Source organism: Octopus bimaculoides, chromosome 14 (genome assembly GCF_001194135.2).
Source record: "Octopus bimaculoides isolate UCB-OBI-ISO-001 chromosome 14, ASM119413v2, whole genome shotgun sequence".
Lineage (NCBI taxonomy): Eukaryota > Metazoa > Mollusca > Cephalopoda > Octopoda > Octopodidae > Octopus > Octopus bimaculoides.
In genome coordinates, this window is record NC_068994.1 from 58575566 (window position 1) to 58601662 (window position 26097).

Sequence of the window (26097 nt, forward strand, 5' to 3'; positions counted from 1 at the left end):
TGGTTGGCGTTAGGAAGGGCATCCAGCTGTAGAAACTCTGCCAAATCAGATTGGAGGCTGGTGTTGCCATCCGGTTTCACCAGTTCTCAGTCAAATCGTCCAACCCATGCTAGCATGGAAAGCGGACGTTAAACGATGATGATGATGATGATGATGATGATGTATACATACACATATATAAATATATATTCATTACAATCATGAGGTATTGGGCTCAGTCCTACACCGTGTGGCACCTTGAGCAAATGCCTTCTGCTAACGACCCTGGCTGGCCGAAGCCTCGTGAGTAGATTTGGTATGGGGAAACCCTTAGAAACACGTCGTGCGTGTCCGTGCGGGCGTACACACACATAGTGTGTGTGTGTGTGTGTGTGTGTGTGTGTGTGTGTGATTGTTCCCCCCCCCCCGATATTGGTTAGTTAACGTCCCTGTAACTTAACGGTTCGTCATGACAGTCCGATAGAATAAATACTAGGCCTTAGAAATAAGTACCGAGGGTGAATCGCTCGACTAAAATCTTCAAGGTGGTGCTCCAGCATGGCTGCAGCAGTCCTATAACTGAAACAAGTAAAAGATATGAGAGAGAGAGAGGGAGAGAGAGAATTAGCAATACTCAATATATATATCCATTGACTGATGTACAATTATAAATGCTGCAATTACAGCAATCCCACACACACATACGCCCACATGTAGTAGGAGAGGGTGAAATAGAAGGGAGATAACTGGAGGTAACAGTCCTAACAGTCAGCTTCGTTCCATGTTACCTCATTGACGTTGTCCAAGTGTTTATTTTTTTTTTATTCCCCCCCGTTTTTATTTTTTATTTCCGTCTGTCTTTCATTTAATCCATCTGTTACCATCCTGTCTACTAATAGTCTTTAATGTCTTCTCCTAATTAAAGAACGATGGCGTCTTATTCTACGTTTGAACCGTGGCGCTGGCAGCGCAAACGAGAACTGGGACTGAAACACGCACTTGGCGATTTGTCACAGATGTACTGTGGCCTTTATTCCAGTTTCGAAGCCGTACAGACATGGGAACCAGATAAGACCTCCGAGCACACGCACCACGGAGGTATCTTCAACTTCGATTTCTCTCCAGAAGGGTAAGCAAACCTGCTGCTGTCCTGATGTTGTAGTTGTTAGTAGTGGTGGTGATGCTGTAGGTTCGTTCCTATCACACGACACTATCTTTGTTTCTCTACCCTACAGATATGACCACTTTCATGAGAATCTTGCTAGAAATAGTGATGCTGTTCGTAAGGTGATGTGTGTACATACATACATGCATGCATATATATATATATATATATATATATATATGCATGTATATGTGTTTGTATATATTTGTGGTATGTATGTGTTTATGTATGTATGCATGTCTGTATATCATCACCATCATTTCACGTCCACTTTTCCGTGTTAGCATCGATCATACAGAATGTGTTAAGGTAGATACCCTACACCCAAATGTCCTTGCTGTTACTAGTCCTCACCTATTTCCAAACAAGGTGGTATTTCCCCATGGCCAGACTTGTTTTTCGCGGAAGACTGGAAATGAACAATTTCGTTTGTATGACAATGCATCTCGTTTACAACCATCGTATAATCTTCACACGCACTCGCGCGCTCAGAATGCGCTTCTTTCCGTCATCCATCAACCAAATCCACTTACAAGCTGTTGTTCGGCCCCGGGCTATAGTAGAAAACACTTGCTAAATGTGCTGCACAGTAAGATTGAACCCTAGACCACATGGATTAGAAGTAAGATTCTTAACCACACAGCCACTCTTGCGTACCATATAATCTATATATATCATGTATCATCGTCTTCATCATCATTTAGCATCAGTATTCCATCCTGGCATCAGTTGGACGTTTTGACAAGATCTGACAGAACAGAAGACTACGTTGGGTTTCCGTTTTCTGTTCTGGTTTTCACAGGTTTGTCTGCTGGATGCTTTTTCTAACACCAACCACTTCACAGAGTGTATTGGGTGCTTTTTTGTGTATCACTGGCATTAATTAGTGAAGTCACCATGTAGCTTACACAACCTCTTGATTGAGGAAGTGTAGTATTCTGGGAGATGGCGTGAGGAGATGAGAGGATGGTAGAAGGGTAAGAACAGGTGTCTTGCTGAAGAGAAGATATATGGCTAGGAGGGAAGGTGGTGGTGAGGTGTCTGGATAAAGATGAGGGACAATGATGGTCTGGTCGACCCTTAAGGTACAAGACAGTGAATGTGAAGGGTATAGGGAAAGAAACAGGTGCAAAGCAGATAAATTTATAAAGGTGTAAGGTAAGCGACAGATGATTAGAGGTAGGGACAATAGATGATGCAGTGAATGATTAACGGGGAAGAGGTGGGGGGGGAGTAATCAATGGTGAATATCAGTTTGGGAAAGGGGGGAAAGTGAAGGAAATAGGAGTGGGTCGGGGAGGAGGATGTGGTAAGTGGCAGTACAAAAAAGGTGATGGTGGTAGGGGAGGTCGATGGCCAATATGATATGATGTTCAATAATGGTATGGGATAATATTGTGAATGGGTGGTGGGTGACATGAGGAGGGGAACTTAGTCCAAAAGTGTTGGGGATGAAGTGTGTGCATCTCTGCTCATAATTACAACAGTTGAATAAACAATACTGCAGTTAGAGGAAGAATAGTGGGATGGGTTGTGGGGGACAGTTGGAAGGGTAAGCTTTTTGAACCCAGGGCTGACTGGCAAATTGCCAGCCATCTTGGACCATTGTCATAACTTTTGTGAAACTCAATATCCTGAGGTCAATCCTCACTACTTCATCCCACATCTTCCTGGGTCTTCCTCATCCATAGGTCCCATCTATGTTATCAATTGCCATTTCTTTCATAGACATGTACACACACACACCCACACACATTTTGTACACATACAAACATATGGTATATATACACACAGCACACATATGTAAGTATATAAAAAAATGTGTGTGTATACATATGATGATGATATATCACCATCATCATCATCGTTTTAATGTCTACTTTTCCATGCTTGCATGGGGCAACCAGCTTTAATCTTGCTTTAAAGTTGCCTTCTATAAGCTCCATGTAGCTTTTAATGCAGATGGTGTTGTCCACTCTGGTTGATGCTTTGAATATTATAACCTTAGTCTTCGGCAGCTTTCTCTCTCTTTCTGCAAGAACAGCCTTCTCTAGGCAGAGTATACTTATGTGAAACCATGCTTTTGAAATATTTTTTTAGTTTTTGATCTTCATCATGCACAGCCTCTCACCCAATTTCCTCCTCAAGACATCCCCATCACTTCTCTAACTGCAGTATTTTCTTGCTGTAATTAAATGTGAGCAGAACTGCATGCTTCACCAGCTTTTCCCTGATATCACATATCTTTCTCCCTACCCAGAACCATTTCACACTTTAGTACCTCACCTCTAGCAGAAAGCCACCAAATACTCTACTGTAACTCCAGTCATTTGAAAATCATTGTCTTGCAAGCAACATAGTAATCTCACGAGTGTTGCTGCCACATAAAAGACACCCAGTACACACTGTGAGAAAGGATGAAGTGTACCTTATCTACAACTACCGTCTACTAATAAACATACACAACATAATAGTATTATGCTTCACAAGTCACAGCTACAAAAAAAAACAAAAAACTGTGGTTAATTTCAAAATATGAAAACCAAAACAACACGCCTAGCACCACCAATTACAACTGTATTACAAGTAATATCATCTGTAGGATAATTGTAATCATTAATACTACAACACCAACCACATTCACATATATTGGATTAACAGCAAACCTGTTTAAAATGTGATACAGCCATCACACACATTCTTTTCACAAACTAAACAGGAAAAATGACACTTCACTAATCAAATATATATGGACACTAAAGTTAAAATATATCCCATTTAGCATTAATTGGAAAATATCCTCCCTTGCACAATCATGTCAAGAAAATAAACCTTGCCAACTCTGCACTGCTGAATCCTACCATATTTTCTTCATTTAAGACCCAAATACTGAACCATAATTCTGATTTACTTTAGTCATGTAAACACAAAATCTTCAGAACATTTCAAACCTACATATATATGAGTGTGCGTATATTATACATGTACAAATGTGTATCATCATCATCATGGACATCTTAATATACATTATTCCATGTTAGCACAAACAAGATGTGTCTCATAACAGCCATTCATTAGCATTCACCTTTCTCTGTTGTCTTATCCCAATATCCTCTTTTATTCACCTTTTTGTACCTCAAGGGTATATTCTGACACCTCACCGCTATCACCTTTATCTCTCTTTCCAGATCTACCCTTATTTCTTCTCCTTTCTCACAGAGAGTAACCATGTATCTCCTCTACAGCAACAAACCTTTTTTTTTTTTTGTCCTCTCAGCTTTTAGCAAAAAGCCACCTCCCTCTCTACTATAGTTCCATACAGTAAAGAACGAACTCTATAGTCTTGCAAGATACATGGAAACCTCACTCATGCTGGTGCTAAAAGAAAAAAAAAGCACCCAGCACACTCAGTAAAGTGGTTGGTGTTAGGGAGGGCATCCAGCTGTAGAAACCATGTCAAATCAAATACATCTCATCTGACTGTCTAATTCTTGACAACATGGAAGCCGAATATTAAAGGATGACAACAATGATGACGATGATGATGATAATGATGTTGATGTACATAGTCTTCTTTTTTCCAGATCAATTCTTGTTGCTGCCTGTGAACGTCAGAGTATTTTGCTGTTTGACCCGTTTAATGCAAAATTAATTGGACACAAGAGCCGGGCTCACACTGACTGTGTCAACTGTGTCAGGTAGGGGCACCATCTTTTTCCGTCTTCTTTATATATGTGTGTGTGTGTGTGTGAATGTATGTATGTATATATATATATATATATATATATATATATATATATATATATATATATATATATGTATACGAGGGTGAGTCAAAAAGTAATGCCATTTTGTTTAGGACAGGTGTAATTACCAACACAAGAACATGTATCATACATCAAAATGAAGCTGGTCCTCTGTGGATCACATCCCTACTTCTCAACAAGTCACCGTTTCTCTCAATAGCAATGTTCCACCCTCGAATGAGAGCATGTATCCCTGCCCCGCATAATTCTGTTGACTGTTCTTTGAGCCACTTCTTCACTGCAGTTTTCACTTCCTCGTCACTGGACTATCATCTCTTCGGCCCCATGAAAGAGGGTTTGAGAGGCAAACATTATTCCAGTGTGTGTGTGTGTGTGTATATGTATGTATAATGTATGTATGTATATGCATTTATGTGTGTGTGTGTGTGCATTTGTTTGCGAATGCACATTCCATGCATCTTCATAAACATTGTTTGAGCCAAAATGGTGACAGTCACATTCTCCAGTAAACAGAAGTCCTGAAGTTCAGCCATTTTATTGCTTTCAATATATGAGGACTGATGGAAGGGAAAATACCTTACTTGGGAGTAAGTAAGGGTTGGCAACCGATGGAGGAGGAGGGATCCACTCATTGGATATCTGCCTTTGTAAGTTCCATCTAACTCATGCTAGCATGGAAAAAACAGACATAAAAATGATAATGATCATCATCACCATCACCATTCTTGATTACACACACACATTCACACATAAATTATTTTTATGTTCTGTTTCAGGTTTTTAGATTCACGAGTGTTTGCTACCTGTTCAGATGACACCACCGTGTCGTTGTGGGACGTTCGGTATCTGAGGCATGAAATACGAACACTTCGTGGCCATTCGAATTGGGTGAAGAACATAGAATATGATGCTGATCATTGCCTATTACTTACATCTGGTTTTGATGGCAGTATATACACCTGGGACATAAACAGGTGAGTCTGATTGTATAAACTTCTGGGTACATGTATGGCTGGGTGATTAAAAACGTCATGCTTGGGCAAGCAATACGGATGAATGGACGCACTACATCTTTGACTCCTATTCTGACTCTTCAATTTATGATACCACTGACTCCTCTATTTCTATTTATAGTAATTATCTGTTGAAAGAAATACCAAATTCACACTTCATGTTTTTTTTCTCTCACAACACACACACACACATATATATGTATGTATATATATCTGTATATAAGTATTCATATTGTCTCTTGCAGTTATTCTGTAAATGAACCAAATTTCAAACGAGTATTCCACACCAGTGGATTGATGCGTTCCAAGTTAACGCCAGACTCTTCAAAAATTGTCATTTCAACAACAGAAGGCTATCTGATCGTCATCCACAATCTCGATTTATCGTATTTGGAACAGGATTTACGGGGATTCAAACCAAAGTTTTACCGTTTCATGCAGTTGGAGCAGATCCCTCGTCGCAACAGCACACTCTACAACCATGTCTTTGAACGGCATCGGAACCGTGTTGAATTCATCAGTGACTTTCCCGGCCGAGATGAAGCATGTGTGATTGCATCCCTTCAGGTCAGTGCAGCAGCCCCAGGGCTGAAACAGTGTTGATTGAATGGGTAGAGGGGTGGAGGGATGGAAGGATGGATGGGTGGGCGGGTGGACATACAGATGGTGTGGTGTGGTGTGGTGTGGTGTGGTGCATTCTGGGAGGCAGTGTTTTGTTGATGGATGGATTAATGGTGCACTTTTAGTGGAGTATGGCTGTGAGTGAGAGAAAACAATGGTACAACATTGGGGTCAAATGTTAACATATTGAACCTAAGAGATTGAGAAAGGATTAAGAAGAAAGGTCGGTTACAACATTGTAGATTTATCCAGCTTTTGCCAGTCTGGAAATATTGGAGATGATGATGACAACGCCAACAGTAGTGATGCTGATGAGGAGAGATGGGTCTTAAGATATTCTTTGATAAGATTATCTTCTTGGCCAGCTTTACTGGCTGCTTAAGTCTGTTTATATATTTTGTTTGTTTGGTGGATGGTTCATTAACCAGAGCAGTAAAAAAAAATATATATACTTGTCAATGATTTCAGTTTTAAGGATATACATTTGTATTTCTTGTTGTTGCTGTTGCCTTGCTTTGCTCTCACTTCCTTTTCTTGTTTTTCAAATAGATCCACCCCCAGGGCTGGTGTTGTCTGTCTCGGAGTACAAGCAGTGATGAAAACTCAGAAGTAAGTCATCCCACCTGACATTAGTCTCACCTTAACATAGATTTTTATTTTGTTTTTGTCGTTTATTATTATTGTTATCATCATTTCGACCTGTAAGTGCTAAACTTTAGCACACAGATTGAGAAGTTGAAACCCTACTCCTGATTACTACAGCCTTCTCTGAGTATATTGTACATAACTCTGCCTCAGTCAGTGTGACTGATAAACAGGTTCTACACCTATTTTCTCCAGTCACTTTGTATTAGCCTAAGTCCCTTGACTTCTTACTACAGTTAAGGCAGGACAATTGCCTTGCTGATGACACCTACTGAGGTAGAAACAGGTGCCCATGACTGTCTCCAGACAATAAAATTGTCTTTTTTCCTTAATGGTCTTTCGATTTTGAACAGTTCTTAATTCTTGCGATTATCTCCCCTTCTCATATGGATTTTAGTCTCTGTCATTTGGTCATTTGTGAAATATCTTCTAAAAATGGAAGTAATTTTAATAGATTCTATTCTTAATATTCTTCTAATTGTTGTCTCTTATTCATAGTATTTTTTATTCAATCCTTGTCCAGTTGAAATTTTCTTCTTATTCCTCTTTTCCTTCCTCTTCTAATATTTTCCAGTGGACATGTCTGCATGACATTCAGGAAATCAAGATGGACACTTCTGTAGATGAACAAGATTTTGAAGACTTTGATGAGGAAATGTTGGACTACAGCCCACAGCCATCTACATCCAGTGGACCAGTGCTTGGTCGACCTATTGGTTCCATGTCTCCCATCCCCACACGTTCACCTTCCCCGACCTCAAATTCACGCTCGTCCAGTCCCTCCTGGCTGATCTACGTGCGTGTGCAATCACCGACCCCTGAAAATTCAGCTTCTGACGACGACGACAATAATCACCATGAACGTGATGATTACGATGATGATGATGATGATAATGAGGGTGGTGGTCGTGGGAGGGGTGATGGCTCAGATTCTGACTTTCTGCCGAGAGGTCGTGTGAACCCAAGTCGACCTACTCGCAACCGGATTCTATATTATCGAACTCCCCGTGTTGACCTCAGCCCTTCCTCGTTCTCCACATCACACCAACAGAGACAGAGTATCCCAGGCAATAATCCCGTCAGAGGATCAAATGCATCATCATCCCAAACTGATAATAGGAGCAGGAATGTGACCAATGGAACAACCCAGGATCGTTCTTCAACATTCACTGAATCAATGCAACCAACAAACAGTTTTTTGCCTGCACAGCAGCAAGAAATGCACCGAAGTGCAACCACAAGTAATTCCAACCGACACGAAACAGTAAACAGTTCCTCTCTATCTTCTTCCTCCTCAAGGCACCATTCCTCAAGAGGGGAAGTGAGCTCCATGGAAACTGGCCGTCCTGAGGCAAGCACCAGTGGGAGCTCGTCCCGCATGCCTGCCGATTACACGTTGATATTTCGTGCTGGGCAGCAGCCCCATCAGCAACAGAAGCGGATGCTGGCTGTTTGCTCGGGTGTTAAGTCATGCCCTTCACATCTTTATCGCATCCACAAAAACCAGCCACGCCTGCTTTATTACAGCGAGGAACCAAATGTCGGTCGAGGCTTCATTAAAGAGCTCTGCTTCAGTTCAGATGGCCGACTCATTTGCTCACCGTTTGGCTTTGGAACACGCCTACTTGCATTCAACCCACAATGCCTCGAGCTACCTGACTGTGTGCCACAGCGACCACTGAAGATGTGTGAGGTGGCATGCAACATGGCACACACCAATGTTGTGGTGACGGCCAAGTTTGCACCAAATCATTGCATGTATGTGGCAGGTTGCCTCAATGGACGAGTCACGTTTCACCAACCTGTCTTATGAGTCTCTCTCCCTTTCTCCCTTTCTCTCTCTCTCTTTCTTTCTCTCTCTCACTCACCTCACTTACTCTGTCCCTCCACCTTCACAAATATGGACAGTGAAACAGACTTTCTATACATAGATAGAAGCAACTTGTCGGCTCTATCGGCCTACCCCCCCCTCTCTTCTGCACACTTGCACATACACGCACACATAACACATGCACATTTCAACGCAAAAGTGCAGTTGCAGACAAGTACTCACACACACATACATATACACAACAGTGAGTAAACCGCACACAATCCAAGAGGTGTTGGTCATGGTAGGGTGGGAGAAACAAAGTAAGGAAACTAAACATTAGGTTAATTTCCTTTATTTAAAGAAAATTATTTTAACTTATTATTGTTGTTGTTTTTATTCTTCTTCTAATTATTCTTGTCCTCATTTCACATCCTGTCTAGGTTGACTCTGCCTTTTATACCACTGGGATCAATAAAATCCTGTACCAGTTACATACTGGGGTCTTTAGTCGACTGTATCTTTCCTCCCTTTTCTATTTGGCCTTGTATCTATGTACACTGTTGTCACCATCATCATCATCACCATCATCATCAGTAGAATCATTAGAGCTGTGGGAAAATTCCAAGTTCAAATTGTGCTGAGGTCAACTTTACCTTTCATCCGTCTGAGATTGATTGAGTGAAGAAGGACCAGTTGAAGTACAGGGGTTCGATGATATCAACTGACCCCACTTGCCCTCAGTATTACTGGCCTTGTACCGAGATGAGGAGCAATCATTTTTAAGAGTAGTGAATTGGTGGATTTGTTACAGGACCAGACAAAATGCCTGTCGTCCTTCCAGGATTGATAACATAAAAAGTACCCAAATCAAGTTACTGGGGTCAATGTGATTGACTAAAACCACCCTTCAAAATTTCTGGCCAGAAACGATTATTATTATTATTATTTTTATTAGGGCAGTGAGCTGGCAGAATCATTAGTATGCCAGGCATTTTGTCTGTCTTTACATTCTGAGTTCAGATTCCGCCTGGGTTAGCTTTTCGCTTTCATCCTTTCGAGGTTGATAAAATAAGAACCAGTTGTGTACTGGGGGAGAATCGCTGTAATTGACTTACTCCCACCCCCTTGAACTTGCTGGTTTTCTGCCAAAATTTGAAACCATTATTATTATTATTATTATTATTATTATTATATTGAGGAGTTCAAATTCTGCCAAGGTCACGTTTACCTTTCATCCTTTCGGGGTCGATAAATTAAGTACCAGTGAAACACTGGGGTCGATGTAATCAATTAGTCCCCTCGCCACAAATTTGAGGCCTTGTGCCTCCAACAGAAAGGGTTATTATTATTATTATTGGAGCAATAGCTATAAACAGACTCGATTGTATAATGGACAAGTCGCTTTGAGCTATTTCGTCATATCATAATAATGTCGGTTCAAATCCCTCTTGTTTTCTCTGCACTTTTTGTCTTTTTCCTAGATGTAGGGTGGGAGCTTAATAAAATAGAGTACCAGTCATATACTGGGGTAGATTCAATCACTGACATCCTTCTCTAAAATTTGCTGCCTTGTGTCTCAGAAATCATTCAAACCATAATAATTATTAAAACTGCAAGGACCAACGACAAACATTTGCCTACTCAGCCTCCATCGACTCAATGAAGGAGGTGAGGCTGGAAAAGAAGGTGCTGCCCTCTATAAATTTGTTGAGAGATGAGTGTGAATGGTGAGCTTGGCTTGAGTGAATGGGTCTACTCTCAGCATGTGCCCGTATGACAGAGAATCAAGCTGGAAGAGGGCATTCGATAGCCAGGGCAAGCCTGGATCTTTGAGCTCCTAGGTTTACCCTAGGGGACTGTCCCCACTCCTGTTGGGGATCTTTTCCTTGTTGATATTGTATTGTTATTTGTTGTTACTGTTATTTTCTTTTCTTTTTTTTTGCCCAATGTAAACCCTGCTCCCCATTGTTTTATATCTTGTCCTTGTAATGTTTCCAATGCCTTGGGCTCTTGTGGCCAATAAAAGTTTATTATTATTATTATCAGTCAAATACTGGACTTGATTTAATCAACTATACCCATGCTATCAAATTTCTATGTTTGTACTTATCTTAGAAATTATTATTATTATTATTATTATTATTTCACTTATGCACATTTCAGCTGATATACCCTCCAATCTTCATCAGGTGTCTTGGGGAAATTTCGAACCTGGTTTCTCATTCCCCAAGACACCTGATGAAGGCTGGAAGGTATATCAGCCGAAACGTTGTGTTAACAACAAACAAGATGAGGACAAATATCCGTCAAATGGAAATAATGTACATAATTCCTCATTTCTTAAATATAGAACTGTAGAAGACATTTGCCCAAGGTGCCATGCAATAGGATTGAACCCGGATCCATGTGGTTGCGAAGCAAGCTTCTTAACACACAGCCATGCTGGTGCCTATTAAATTATTGTAATGGTTGATGAAAGTTACCAAATGCATGAAACACAATAGGTTAAAACTAGCATAAGGAAGTGAGCAAAAAAAAAAAAAAACTAATTAATTAAAACTATTTTGCAGTGAGTAGAAAGCTATACCAGCTCTGTGACTAATGTTAATCCCAAATGGTTATTGCCATCATTTGGTTAAAATCACATGTTGACTGACTACAGGTGTAAGTTTTGTTAATTAAAATTCCAGAGCTGATTTAATTAATGGTAATCATTAAACCTAATGTTTTCCTCCCCTCCTAGCAATGTTAATTTATTTTTAATTGCTGACTTTATTATGTCAGCACATAATTAGCTAAAATCAGTGCTGAAATATGTCTTAGAACTACACCTAAATTGGAATGTTATGGCAAAATTGTCGTTAAATATTTTAGAGTTTGAGACAAAAGACTGAGAAATGGAAATCATAAACAAATATAAAAATGAAATCTTCAACACCAAGTGGATGCAGATATTATCTAATTTAAAAGATGTAGGTTCTGACTTCACTGAAGCTGATGAAATCCAACCAGGTTGAAATCAAGGTCCTTCATTATTATGTCAACTTGTTGTCTTCAGATCAGTGCAGGTGTGGCTGTGTGATAAGTAGCTTGCTTCCCAACACATGGTCCCAGGTTCAGTCCCACTGCTTGGCACCTTGGAAAAGTGTCCTGTGCTATATTGCCTAGGGCTAATCAAAGCCTTGTGGGTGGACATTTGGTAAATGGAAGCTGAAAGAAGTCTGTTGTGTGTGTCTGTGTTTGTCCATCACCATTGCTTGAAAATCGGTGTTGGTTTGTTTATGTCCCCATAACCTAGCTGTTCAGCAAAAGAGACTGGTAGGAGAAGTACCAGGCTTTTCAGAATAACTGTTCAATTTATTATTAAATTTACTGTTTATATCTTAATCATATTACAATTATTTGAATTTCTAATATTTATTCTTTTAAGGAAAAAAAGTTTTTTGAAATAGAATATCCTTCTTAGTAAATAATATATCAGTTATCTTTCTTTAGAATTCTCATTAACTCAACTTGTCTTCTACTCTACCTTTAGAATACTGACCAAATAACATTTCCATCATCACCTGAACAGCCTGGTTCTATATATTTCCTGTGTCTAATTGAAATGGTCAGTAATAGTTTTAATGGGGTAGGAATTTTGCTATAAACATTCTGCAAGTTGATGGGTGAGATAGAGGAAACTATCATATTACATTTTTCTAGAATGATCAGAGGAATACCATTCCTGAGCTGGTCTGCTGAAATACCTCCCACCTTTCTTATACTGGCCAACTATTAGTTTTATTATTATTTATCTCTCTTAAAATATTCTCTATTTTAGGCAGAGTGCTATAGCTTTGATAAGGATAGGATGGTGTTTAATTTCTCTATCTCGGTAGATTCATAGTCAATCAAATATGGCATTGATTAATATCCACAATTACTGCAGTAAATATATATATTTACTTCTCAACGATATGGTCTCATGTTCAATCCCACCACATGGCACCTTGGGCAAGTGTCTTCTTCTATAACCCTAGGCTGACCAATACCTTACAAGTGGAATCGGTCAACAGAAACTGAAAGAAGCCCATCGTATATATGTATATGTGTGTGTTTGTCTTAGCATTGCAAGACAGCTGTAAATGAGTGTCACCGTCATACAGGCAGTGTCCTTCATTTCCGATCTTCCACGGAAACATGTCTGGCCATGTTAAGAAATATTACTTCTCTTGGAAACAGGAAGGACATCAGGCCACAAACAGACTTTGTCCAGCCCATGCGAGCATGGAAAAGTAGACGTTAAATGATGATGATATATAAGTATAAATATGCAGGTGTCACATAAAAAGCACTCAGTCGACTCTGCGAAGTGGTTGGCATCAGGAAGAGCGTCCTGCTACAGAAAAAATGGTAAAACAATCTCAGAACCTGGTGCAGCTCTCTGGCTCTGCCAGCTCCTGTCAAACCATCCAACCCATGCCAGCATGGAAAACAGACGTTAAATGATGATGATGATTGATATACACACACACACATGCATATTTATCACTTGCATCAACCAGACTACTGAGTGCCATAGTACACTGCTTGTCACAATGCACGTGTTGCTACTCCACTGGTGAGGAAGGTGGGCCAGCATTTCATCGGAACTAATCTCCAGTCTTTCTCACAGTTCCCCAAACATGGTTGAATACACTGTCAGCCTGGGAACTGAAACCACTCTCTTGCAATCAGGAGTGCAACATCCTACCCATGTGCTCTTCACACACACACACAGATACTTATATAAACATATATCATCATCATCATCAGCATCACTTAACCTCCGTTTTCCATGTTGACATGGGTTGGACGGTTTGACTGAAAACTGGTAAGCCGGAGAGCAGCACCAGGTTCCAGTCTGATTTGGAATGGACCCCAAGAATGTAGTGGATGCTTTTTACGTGCCACTGGCACGGGTGTCAGTTACCTTATACCAGCATCGGCCACGATTTTGATCTCACTTGGCTCGACAGGTTTTCTAAAGCACGGTATATTGCTAAAGGCTTCGGTCACCTGTCACTGTTTCCCACGAGGCCCAACGTTCAGTGCTTTTTACATGCCACCAGCAAGAGTGCCAGACACATGGCACTGGCATCGGCCATGACTATTATTTTACTTGGCTTGACATATATATATATATAACATACCAACAAATATACATCTGTATATACACACATACATGCATATATGATGTCTTGCAAACAAAGACATCATACATGCATGTATGTATATATACATACATGGTACATGTATGGATTACCTATAAACACGATACACAAATATAGAAACACCTATCGATGTAACGTTCGCGGGCTCAATAAGACTGACAGAAACATTAGCCAAATGCCCCTCAGATTACACTCTGCCATGTTAAATAAAACGCTAAGAACACATTAGATAACGTAGTCCAAAATACATTGTCTGAATTTTTTTTAAAAATCATCAATAAAACAGTATTTTCACAGCTGAAACACCTTTGATCCTTGACCTGGGGCTAAACAAACAAGTCTTCATAAGAAAAGCACTCACACATTGATATATTGATATATATATATATATATATATATATATATATATAATAGACAGACAGACAGATAGGTAGATAGATTAGAAAGAAAAATGTCCCATCAATTCCATCAGTCTATATTGTCTGAACAATAAGGCAGCTTGCCGAATTTAAAGAGAGGCCAGATCTTGAGGCAAACTCTGCCCTTCAACAGCCCATAAGGGACTGGTCCGTAGAAACGCGAGTCACTTGAGTTTGACTTATTGTCCCCTTCCAACCAGACATGTCCACGGGATACATACTGGAAACAGTTCTCAATGTCGTTGTAGATGCAGTCGCCCTCGAAGGCCACAAGTCTTTTACAGATGAACGATTTAGGGTTCTCGGGAGAGATAGAAACAACGACGTCACCTTTCTGGAGCCTGTTTCGTCTCACCGAGATCTGTTCAGTGAGGACGATGTCTCGGTTGAGTATTGTTGGTTCCATAGACGGTCCGGAGCAGTAAACCACACTGCCAATATAGCTGTTCACACAGTAAGCCATGCAACCTACCTGGACGAGAGTGAAAGAAATTCGGCCAAATTTGGTCAGCAAGGACACTGGCCGCCATTTCATAGCTTCGCTTTCAGTTTATCAGATTTGATTTGGAGCTGGCTCGTTTCTAAAACTGAGCTGTAGAAGATGACCGATAGTCAACGGCTTCAGAAATGAACGAAAAATTAGATAAAAGAAAGAAAAGATGGAGAGAGTTCAGTTCCATGTAAAAGCAAAAGGACGTGTCTCGATCTTGTTTGAGAAAATTGATGTTAAACCAGTGACAATCAGACGGTGATGTATTTTTCCTGACACTAAACTGTTTACAAGCAAAGCAGGCATCGAATAGTAAGAGCGCAAAGAGAGGACAAACTGACAGTTTAGTTTGACGTACAATATAAGACACTGTAAGTAGTTTCTCGGATCCAAAGTGTGGAGGACGGTTTAAAATGAGAGGGGACACTAAAACAACGACACCGAATGTCACGTGATGTAACGGAGGCAGTCGTTGTTTTGGTAGCATTTGTTTCGTATTTTGTTTTCGGAATAATTTTTTCCTGGGAAAGGAGGGATACATTGATTGATGTATGTCTTTATAAAGGTGTGTGTGTATAAATCAAGAAGAGATTTTGTACTTTGAGGAAATGCGTGTTTGAGGTTTCTGCCAGGCTCCATCTTGGAAGATATAATAAAAAGTTTGTTGGACAGCTGTGATAAAAGTTCAGCATCGTTCTTCTCGTTTCTTATGTGAATACTTCTGTCGAGAACTAACTTTTCCTCGAAACACACCAACCTATCATATTTCTACCTTCTTTCTAGCTATTCCCGCCGTCCAATATAATGCAGGATAGCCATGTGTCTCCTACTATGCGTCACTACACACCTGTCCTTGTCTTTCTACCATAGCTTAGCTTCTCAACACATGGCCCCCTTCTTAAATACTCCCCCTACTTAGTTGAGGGGGCTTTTTCTTCTTCTTTTCTCATCTTGCAAGTTACTTGGCAACCACATTTGTGCGAGTGGCATGAAAAAATAAAACACCAGTACAAGCAAAGAAGTGGTTGGTGGTGGGAAGAACATCCAGTTGTAGAGGTCATACCAAAAATGACACTGGACGTTAACGTGACTCTGGGCCTCACTGGACTCTCGTCCAACCCATGCCAAAGCGGAAAACACATATCAAAGTATGATGATTATATATTTTATCATCATCCTCATTTAACGTCTGTTTTCCATGCTGGCATGGGTTGGATGGTTTGACAGGAGATGACCAGGCAGAAGATTACACCAGGCTTCAGTGTCTGTTTTCACATGGTTTTTACATCTGGATACCCTTCCTAACACCAACCACCCAACAGAGTAGACTGAGTGCTCTTTACGTGACACCTGTACAGGTGAAGTCAGTTCAGGTGAAATTTGATGATTTTTATGTCTCCATATGTCTCTGTTTATCAGGAATAACTTGATGTATTAGTGAACAGACAATGGTGTAGGAGAGCATAAAGATTAAAGCTGTAGTTGAGAAAAAGTTGGCTGACATAAGAGGACTGGAAGCCATCTGGACACTGGACAATAGTTTAACTGTACTATGAAGATTTGCACTGGGTGTCCAATTGCTGACATCATAACTGCTGCTCAATACTCTGTGGACACCATAAAGGCTTTAAGACATAGCACGGATATCAAGAAAAGCAAGTTCCTCCAAAACTGTGAAGGTCTTTCAGTGTGTTTCCAGTGAGGGTGGCTTCATGCCATCTCACATCTTTGTAACAGAGCCTCAGGTACTGGACACCAACTGATATCCGACGTCTGCTGTTAACTCCATACATGAACATAAGCCAAATGAATGTGGCAAGAAGGATCTAAGACCTGCTTCTTGTAGATTCTTCACTTTAATGAGAAGACCACCTCCACCATTTACAAGGCATCAGCATCCTACTGGACCATTCAGGATCATCCTTATGCAAACACCTATCAATGAGGTGGTCATGCGCAGAAAAACAGCCTTGGGCACTTCCCCATTCGCAACACTAACATGTGCTTCCGTATATAGTATACCAGATACAATGCTCCAAATACAATTGTTACATCAGTATCACAGTCCAACCACCCCCCACATCCAAATGAAGGAGTACTTCACTACAGTTGTGTTTTTCTCCTACAAACACCTGACCAAATGCAGCAACACCACTAAAGAGAAAGACGCCGCCATAGTAGCTTTAGAGAGGAACGCAGGAAATCTTTGTATCAAAGAAGCTACACTGATCTACCACCTCAAGCTGAAAAATCAATGGTTGATCAGAGATGAGCCAGTGGCTCCTATGAATACATCATGATGACTACAACCAGCATCATAACATATGCCACCAACACCATTTTCCACCACCAGCTGAAAATACAATGACCAACAGTTGCTACTGCTAACTCAAATACCGAGCAGTTTAAAATAACAAGATCTATGTAAATACACATTTCTTTGACTACTTCCTTCAAAATGGGTTTTTTTTTTTTTTTTTTTTTTTTGTAAAACTTTCTGCATTGTTAGAAGCTTTCCTTATTTTCCTTTTTTTTTTTTTTATTTCTAGTAGTTTGTTTTGCTAGGATCCTTTGAAATAGTTTATTCTTTGTGATTTAAAGTTTTGCCAGGAACTGGCTGGCAAGAAATAGTGAGGTATCAGAATAAATTTATTTGTTTCTTTCCAACATTATTTGAATTAACCCATGAGCATTTAAACTGGCCATATCCTATCGAAACATTCTCCCGGTTTTATGTTCAAACTGGCTGGATCTGGCCTCTCACACTTACCTTACAATGTCATATTAAAAATATACAATCACATCACTGAAATCTTAATACTACAAGGTAATGCATGACTAATTCAAATGAATGCAAATCACATTTGATAGAGTAATGTGAATGCTAAAGGGTTAACACAAAAAAATATTTTTATTGAAAGCATTTTTGGGGGGGTGGGGTGTAAATAAATAAAAAAAAAAAACTTTATTATTTTGTAGCAGTTCTTCCTCTATAAGTTTTGTTTTTCATTCCTGAAGTTTTAATAAAATTTACCACTTTTCAAACCTGACAAAATGCCAAGTAGAACAAAAAAAAAAAATGAGCATTTTCAACATTTGTTTCTCAAATCAAAGTTCCAAAGCTGTCAATGTCACTCAGGACATTTGTATGGTGTATGGAGAAGGCAATATTATTGAAAGAACTGCATAGAAATGGTTTTCAAGCTTCAAAGAGGGGAAGTTCAATTGGCCAATCTGTTCAGTTCAATGAAGATTGATAGAATGACCTCATTCTCAAGGACCTGTGCCAATCCACAATAGCACTGGCCCCACAAATGGGATACTGTCATGATCCCATTGCCCATTACCCTCATTTGATGAGTAAAGTCCAAAAACTCTGTGCAATATGACAATGCTCATCTCGACATCACTGATTTGACCAAGAATGCTATTCAAGAGCACATTTGTGAAATTCTACAGCATCCACCATATTCTTCTGATATAGCACCTTCCGATCATCACCCTTTTTCGGTTGCTCTTTAACCGTTGCAAGGCATTTCATTCAGCAGCATGGAGATATGAACACCTGACTCAATGAATTGTTTGAGTTAAGAACCAGTGATTTCTAACAGCTGGGGGCAAGAAGTTGTGAATAATGAATGCAGTAGCGTATGTGTTTAGCAGGACACAGGTTAATGGATCAAAACATGTTAATGTTCAAATAAAAACAAGACAAAAACCATGGAGCTGTTTCAAAGTTTTACTACAGCTTTTAAGAAAGCTCAAGAATACAAACCTAAGAAAATAGCTGAATTAAGAAAAAAGGTTAGACTTATCACAAAGAGGATTGCTTTTTTTTTTTTTTTGAAGTTTTAGTTCAGGTTTTTTTTTTTGTTTGTATGTATGCATGTGTGTGTTTTTAAATGAAAAAATAATGAAAGAAAAAATTTAAAATAAAAATTATGATAAAATGTAGTAAAGACATTCATTCACCTGTGTCAAACTCCTCCATCCAAACAACCCACCCATCCATGTGGCACTCATCATGCGCTGGATGATGATTAAGTTTTGTAAAGAAAGAGAAAACCAAAATAAAGAAAAAGAAAAACAAACAAACAAAAGGAAAACACCATCTGAAGGCAAAGATATCTATGAAATATGGAGGCAGAAGGAGATGTGACAAATTGTTATGATGCCAAAGAGAATTTACAAGCAACCATTTAAAGGAGAAAACACAGACCTTTTTAGTTGAAGAACTATTTAAAAAAAATTGTATAAAGATGTATTCGTGTGTGTGTGTGTGGTGAGGTGTATATATATATATATACATACACACACACACACATTTATATATATATATATATATATATATATATATATATATATATATATATATATATATATATATATATATATTCTATAATTATAAACATAATTATAATCAGGGGTCAGCTAATTGCTTCACCACACACCGAATTTAGAAATAGGAGTTAAAATGCCTTTTCTGCTATCATAGATGTAGCTAATCTGAGTTACGTGGATTCATTATTTTTTCTTTTGGCCAACGTAAAAAAAGTGTGTTACTGTCTGGCAGATCTTTATGGTAATAGAAAAGGCATTTAATTCCTGTTTCTAAATTCGGCACATGGTGAAGCAATTAGCTGACCCATGATTATAATTATAGAATATTTGTATAATTTTACCTAAAAAGGTTATTTTAACGTACCGAAATACTTGGTAAAATTATTATTAATTCATTAAATTTTATCCTTTAATTATTATTATTGATATATATATATAAACCTTGCAAGGATACCATTTTCCAATATAGCCCATCCATTTTCTATATAGTCTTGGAACAGTGTTTCTCAATATTTCCATTTTGTACCAACGAAGGAGACAGAGAAACACAGGGGCTTTTAGTGAAAGAGACAAGTCAGGCATGTTCCACTTCCTTCAAGACAAATCAATGGTCACTTAGAAAGCTGAGTTTGAAGAGCCATAAGACCCGGAATGACCATCAGAAACATATGGGTTGATTTTAATCAAAGGGAACTGAATTGCAAAATGTTTTCAAAAATTCATTTATGAAACCCAATTGACTAATATAGATGCTGGTGTATCAATTATTTTCTTTTGTGTGATGGACTTCCAAAAGATGAAGTCCACAAGAGAGAATTATTAGTGAAATGGTCCACATTTCAGTGAAATGCTGCCTGATGAAGTGAAATGTGAAAAACCTGAAATTTGAAGCCAAGCCATGGGCCAGCTGTTAAAATGTATTTCATTGTTGTATTGGTGCATACTGATGCTATCAAAACGCTTCCAGTCACTGAGATATCATCTTTAGTCTACAGCTGACCCTTCAAGAGTCACTTTAAGGAACACTTGAAATATATATTAAGATGGAGTTGTCAGAAACCGAAGATAAAAGTAGATGCATGACTTGTCTCTTAAACAACAGAAAATTAGTACCTTTACAAGTCCCCCACACACACACATCCATATATGTATATATTATGCTGTATGCGTAAGATTAGTACACATGAACAACAAAAGTACAAATGAGCCGAGAGGAAAAATTGGGTATAAAAGGAATCACATGTAGCTTTGTGCAAGAGGAAAAAAAAAAAAGAGAGAGATAATGGATGTGATGCATATGGAGGCGGACATTTGGATAAAGAAGTGCCGAGTGAACCAAGTGGAAGGAATCTGCCACAGAAAAAAAAGGCCAGGGAAGACATGGGAAGAAGCAGTGAGGTCTTATTTTGGTAGGGCGAACCTCATGAATGAAGTGACATAAGAAAGAAAATAAACAACAAATTATGAAACATTGTGCAAAGAGAAAACTTGTTCGTGATAGTATGGAGGTGGGGGTGGGGGAACAAGACATTGAAATTATGAGGGAGGGGGGGGGACAAAGAAGCTGGTGAAATATGAAAGCAAATTTTTGAGGGGAAGGTAATCAGGACCACATTGCATTATTGTTTAACATACACCTGAACCAAACCTGGGCACCAAACTTAATTCATTAATGAAAATGTTAACTTTAATTAACAATTAACTTTTTAGTTAACTTAGGAAATCATTATCAGACTAATTAACTTCCATTAACTCAAATCAACTTGAATTAACGAAAGTTAACTTTCATTCAATTGAAGTTAATGGATTTTATAGTTTTGGCACTTTTTAAAGGTGTTTTTAGAGCAAAAACTGATATTTTGTTTTTTCTATAAACAAAATTAACGTTAACAGTTTATTGATAACTTCTGCTACATTAGGAAATAATTAACTGATAAACGATTGACAAAGTTAACTTTTTCATAAACGGTGCCCACCTTTGACCTTAGCTTTAAAAAAAATTAAACAGTCAGGAAATAAAACATTATTATTATTATTATTATAATTAATTGCTGAAAGAATATCTTAGTGAATTTTTTTTTTTTTTTTATATAATGCCATTTTTTTTTTAACCCTCATTTCATTGCAAAGGAAAATATACAAAATGAATTTATTTTCGTGCTATTGATCTTTCACCCCAAAATGTCACACTTTATATGGGTGGTGCCACTTCTCTACTTGATAATGGAATCTCCCTGCAACAGGCAAGGTGTTTGTTCCACTACTTCCCATGCCCACCTCGCCTCAATCCCTGTTGCATATTTCATCCGGGTTCTTGTCTCAGCACCATCTTCAGTTGTCTTCAACCTTCAACATTGCTCTCATCAAATTTAGTCAGTCACAACAACCATCACCATGACTGTTGTTGCAATTCATTAATAATTAGTAAGTTTCGTTTCAATTATGAAAACTAATTCATTAATTAGTCATCCCTTCTATCCAAAAGTTAATGCCAAGTCCAAAAATAATCTGCCAAAACAATGGTAATTCCAGTCGTGACACACGAGAGGACTCCAACTCATTGTGGGAACTCACTCTGCCTACTTATATAGGGGTAGGTGGCAAGAGAAAAACCTAAAGTTGTACCTAAAGAAACTGAGATGAGGAAGTAATTAGTCAGATCTCACTCCCCGACACATCAGGAACGAGAAACAAACTCAAGATCAGAGTCCCTGCTTATCTGAAAACTTTATTTACACTAAGACTTGTACACAGACCAGCCTCCTTGAAGACAATCTGGAGAAATTCTCAATCAATGAAAGAACCCAGTTTCTAAACCCTAAACACATCAGGGATTTGAGGACAGATGGGAGTGGGGGTAACACCAGGTGAGAACCATGGGAGCAGTGATGAAGGAAGGAGAACAAGAGGTTAATAAGGCTAGGGCTATGAGGATCAGTAGGATTGGGGCGGGACACCAGAAGGATCAAAAACAATAGAATTGTGAAGGCAGAGAGGACAGGAGGGATTTGAAGAAAAAAAATATTTTTCTTTTTAAATCAATCAAAATACTGATTCCTTAAAGAGGTAAAATGTGTCCCCAAATAGTAAAATAAGCAACACATACTTTTTTGAATGTGTGTGTGTGTGTGTATGTGTATGTATATATATATATATATATATATATATAGGTATACACATATATTCACAAAACCTGCTTCTGAATATGTGTGTTATGTAAGGTTGAGGTAAGCCAGGTGAATAGAAATTGGAGATGGAGAAGTGGAAATATGGAAAATCTAGATGAGATACAGTGAGTTGAAGAAAAAAAAACCACATCCTGAGATCTAATCAAGGATGTTGCAGTTGTGGAGTTTAGGCAGGTCTTTTGTTTTTGTTTATTTTTGCTATTTTTATGATTTCAAATAATATATTGGAATACTGTTTATAATAATAAAGAACAGAGGGAAGTGGGTGGGGGCAAGAAGAAAAGTCACAAGTCAATATAGTAGAAAAATAGATACACAGATACAAAAGTTCTTGCTTCCATACCAAAGTTTCATTCTAGCATCAAGGAATTTGGGTACAGTGATATTCAGCATCATTTTGTAGAAGCTCGTCTTCGGCTTTGCAAATTGCAATCAAAGTCTACTGAATATCAAAGATCCTAGATGTTAGCATAATAAAATAGTATGGAGGCAACAACAGGCACTGAACATGTTTCGTTTATAAAAGGGGAAAAAATAGATTAAAAAGGAAAAGTGAAATTTACTGAGAGACATGTCAGAGGCAAAGAAGATGAGGACAGACAGCATTGGTGAGCATGAACGCAAGTGCTCAATGTGCCTCAGTTATGCAACAAGTGGCACATTGCACATGCAAAGTGACACCGCTATTCCAACTCACCCGAATAGACCCTGTCCCATATACATTCCCTGGACTCTCTCTCCTCATATGCACAATTTTTCTCAGCCTTGCATCACATTCACCAACCAAACACAGCATAACTTTTTCACAGCACTGTATTATTTGTCATCACAGCTTGGGAAAATAATGACAAGTTGAAGATTCTTATGGCTAGTTTCTCTTACAAGATGAATCAGTGTCTCTGGTCTTAATCTACTTGGGTTGGAAAGCATCAATTCCCATCGGTCCAGTCACCTTCATCACCATAGATATGTAGTCTTTTGCCTTTCCTGCTTGTTTGTATCAACTTGCAGTCTACAGGGGGACAGTGTAGTAAGACAAAAGAGCTATTTTGTCATCATTATTTCATTCAGATTAGCCACAAGGGCTGTACAAGTACATTAATTTGTCATCATGGCACAACTGTGCAATGCCACAATGACAAAATAGCTCTTTTGTCTCTCACTACAAATAGAAAGAATAAAGGTGAAAAAAATCATAAAAGTGAGAGTTATTGCCCTATGTTATTTGTAGCTATCACAGCTTGAGATCTGGTGTAAAGGTTGGGAAGATAACAAGGATAGAGTGAGGACAGAAGGGAAGGGCAGTTCAAAGGGGAAAAAATGGTATAAAATTGACTTTGTGTGTGTGTGTGCACATAACAAAAAAAAAAAAGAAAGAAAAAGAAAAAAGAACAGCTGTCATTTGCTAGTGAGTATGACCTGGCAACATGCACCATGAATTTGCTAGTTGCCTAGATATTTAGTCATGAGCAGGCTTAGACGGGATCTTAATCTAGCAAATCCTCAAAGAAGCGACAACTTGAGAGAGAGTAAAGTGTGCACAAATGCTAAGATGGCATTCGGAGACTGGACCAACATTAATGAAGCATCTTGCTCAAGAGAACAATGTGTTGCCTGGTCCTGTAACTGAACCCACAATCTTATGATCAGGAGTCCCAATACTGTAATTAATAGGCCATGTGCCTTTGGATGATACTTATCAGTGACAGCTTATGTGTAACAAGTGTGAAAGAAAAACACTGTTACCAATGTGTGGGTTTGTGCAAACACACATGGTGCATCCAAATGTCAAGAAATGAAAGGAAAACTCAATCAAACACTGCCGTATTTAAAGAACAAAAGAAAAAAAATTAGAGGGTAAAAAATGCAATATAAAAACAACAAAAATTTATAAAAATAAGAATTACAACTTAAAAATTATTTTTTGACAAATCTCATGTCACAATTTCCTAAATCTTTCTAGTATTCTAGAAACTGAGTTGGACGGGTGGAGACAAAAAGACTTACACACACACACACACACACACACACACACACACTAGTGTGCCTTCACAAATATAGGTTTTATGCATGTGTGTGTGTGTGTGTGTGTGTACAGAAGTTTTATTTTGCTAACATTTCTCTATCTTTAAGATTGTAAAGTTATTCTGAAGCCAGTAGAAAAAAAAGATGGGATGGTCACAAACGGGATGTCTACAACTTCTTATAGAATTTCCATTAATGTAGGTGTGCCAGGGTACCCAACCTGTCCATCCACCTGGGTAATAGTAGTAATAGCAGCAACAGCAGCATCATTTATTTAACCTTAAGACCAGGAAACCTATAATGATCAAAGGCATTCCAGGCATGACTATGCCATCTGATAATCATATTCAGTGGATCTGTGTTTGAAGAGCAGAAGATGGAGGGAATACAGAGAGATGAGAAGCAAGATGGGTGTGGGGTAGAGCTTAGCCAATGTAGTCGACAGGTTCCTCACCTCAGGTGAGAACGAAGGTCTCAACACTTGAGTTTTTCTTAAACAAACAACATAAATACTAAAATTCAAAGAAAACTTCAAACATAGCTTGCAGTGTGTGAACATACGCACACACACACACAGTCTATGTGCATTAACATCGCACACATTCAAACATATATACATATGTATGCAAGGACCATTGCACATATAGACGTGCACATGCATATACATATGTATATACATATATAGATATATATGTATCAATATATATCTATAGATACATATATATGTGTACGTATATATTATATATATATATGTATGTGCATGTATATATATTATATATATATAGATGTATGTATGTATGTGTGTATATGGAGAGAGAGAGTATGAAAAAAAGAAGCAGTATTAACAGAAGGGTGGTGAGAGCCACCCTTAAAAATGATCAGCCAGGTCACTGTTGAAGTGATCAGACATCTAGGGGTGAGCAGATACTAAAAGTTAGGATGGAGGGTGAAGGGGAATGACAAAGGGATTGAGCACACAACTGAAGAAACATGAAATGGAGAATGGAAAACAATTTGCAATACCAATATTATTTAGTAAATAATAATAATAATGGTGATTTCATTTAAGTGTTGTCCTAGCTTAGGAAAAGTAGGGTGGTATAGTAGATTAGAGTGGATTATCCCAGCCTCTAACTGGATGGGATTTTATTTAATCAACTTTGGAAGGATGGAAGTCTAGATTCACCTCAGCAGAATAAGAACTCAGAACATAAAAGAGGAACCTAACAAATACTGTAAGGGTAAGTTATTTGTCCACTGCTTTGTTAACTCTGCCATCTCCTGCCCAAATAATAATAATAATAATAATGATGATCTAACTTAAGGCCAGAAAATTTAGGGGACGGAGATATAGTCAAATCAATCCCCAGTATGTAACTGGTATGTAAAAAAAATAATAATAAAATAAAAACCAAGAAAAAGAAGTATTTCATTTC

General features: G+C 38.5%; 1 protein-coding gene across 1 annotated transcript; it reads left to right on the forward strand.

Annotated features, from left to right (window-relative positions):
• Window positions 1-709: 709 nt before the first annotated feature.
• LOC106868597 (DDB1- and CUL4-associated factor 10 homolog) lies at window positions 710-11054 on the forward strand. Its single transcript, XM_014913931.2, has 6 exons — window positions 710-1108; window positions 4729-4842; window positions 5688-5885; window positions 6170-6491; window positions 7095-7154; window positions 7765-11054. The coding sequence occupies exons 1-6, from the start codon at window positions 909-911 to the stop codon at window positions 9001-9003; spliced, it is 2133 nt and encodes a 710-aa protein (XP_014769417.1). The 5' UTR covers window positions 710-908; the 3' UTR covers window positions 9004-11054.
• The last annotated feature ends 15043 nt before the right edge of the window (window positions 11055-26097 follow it).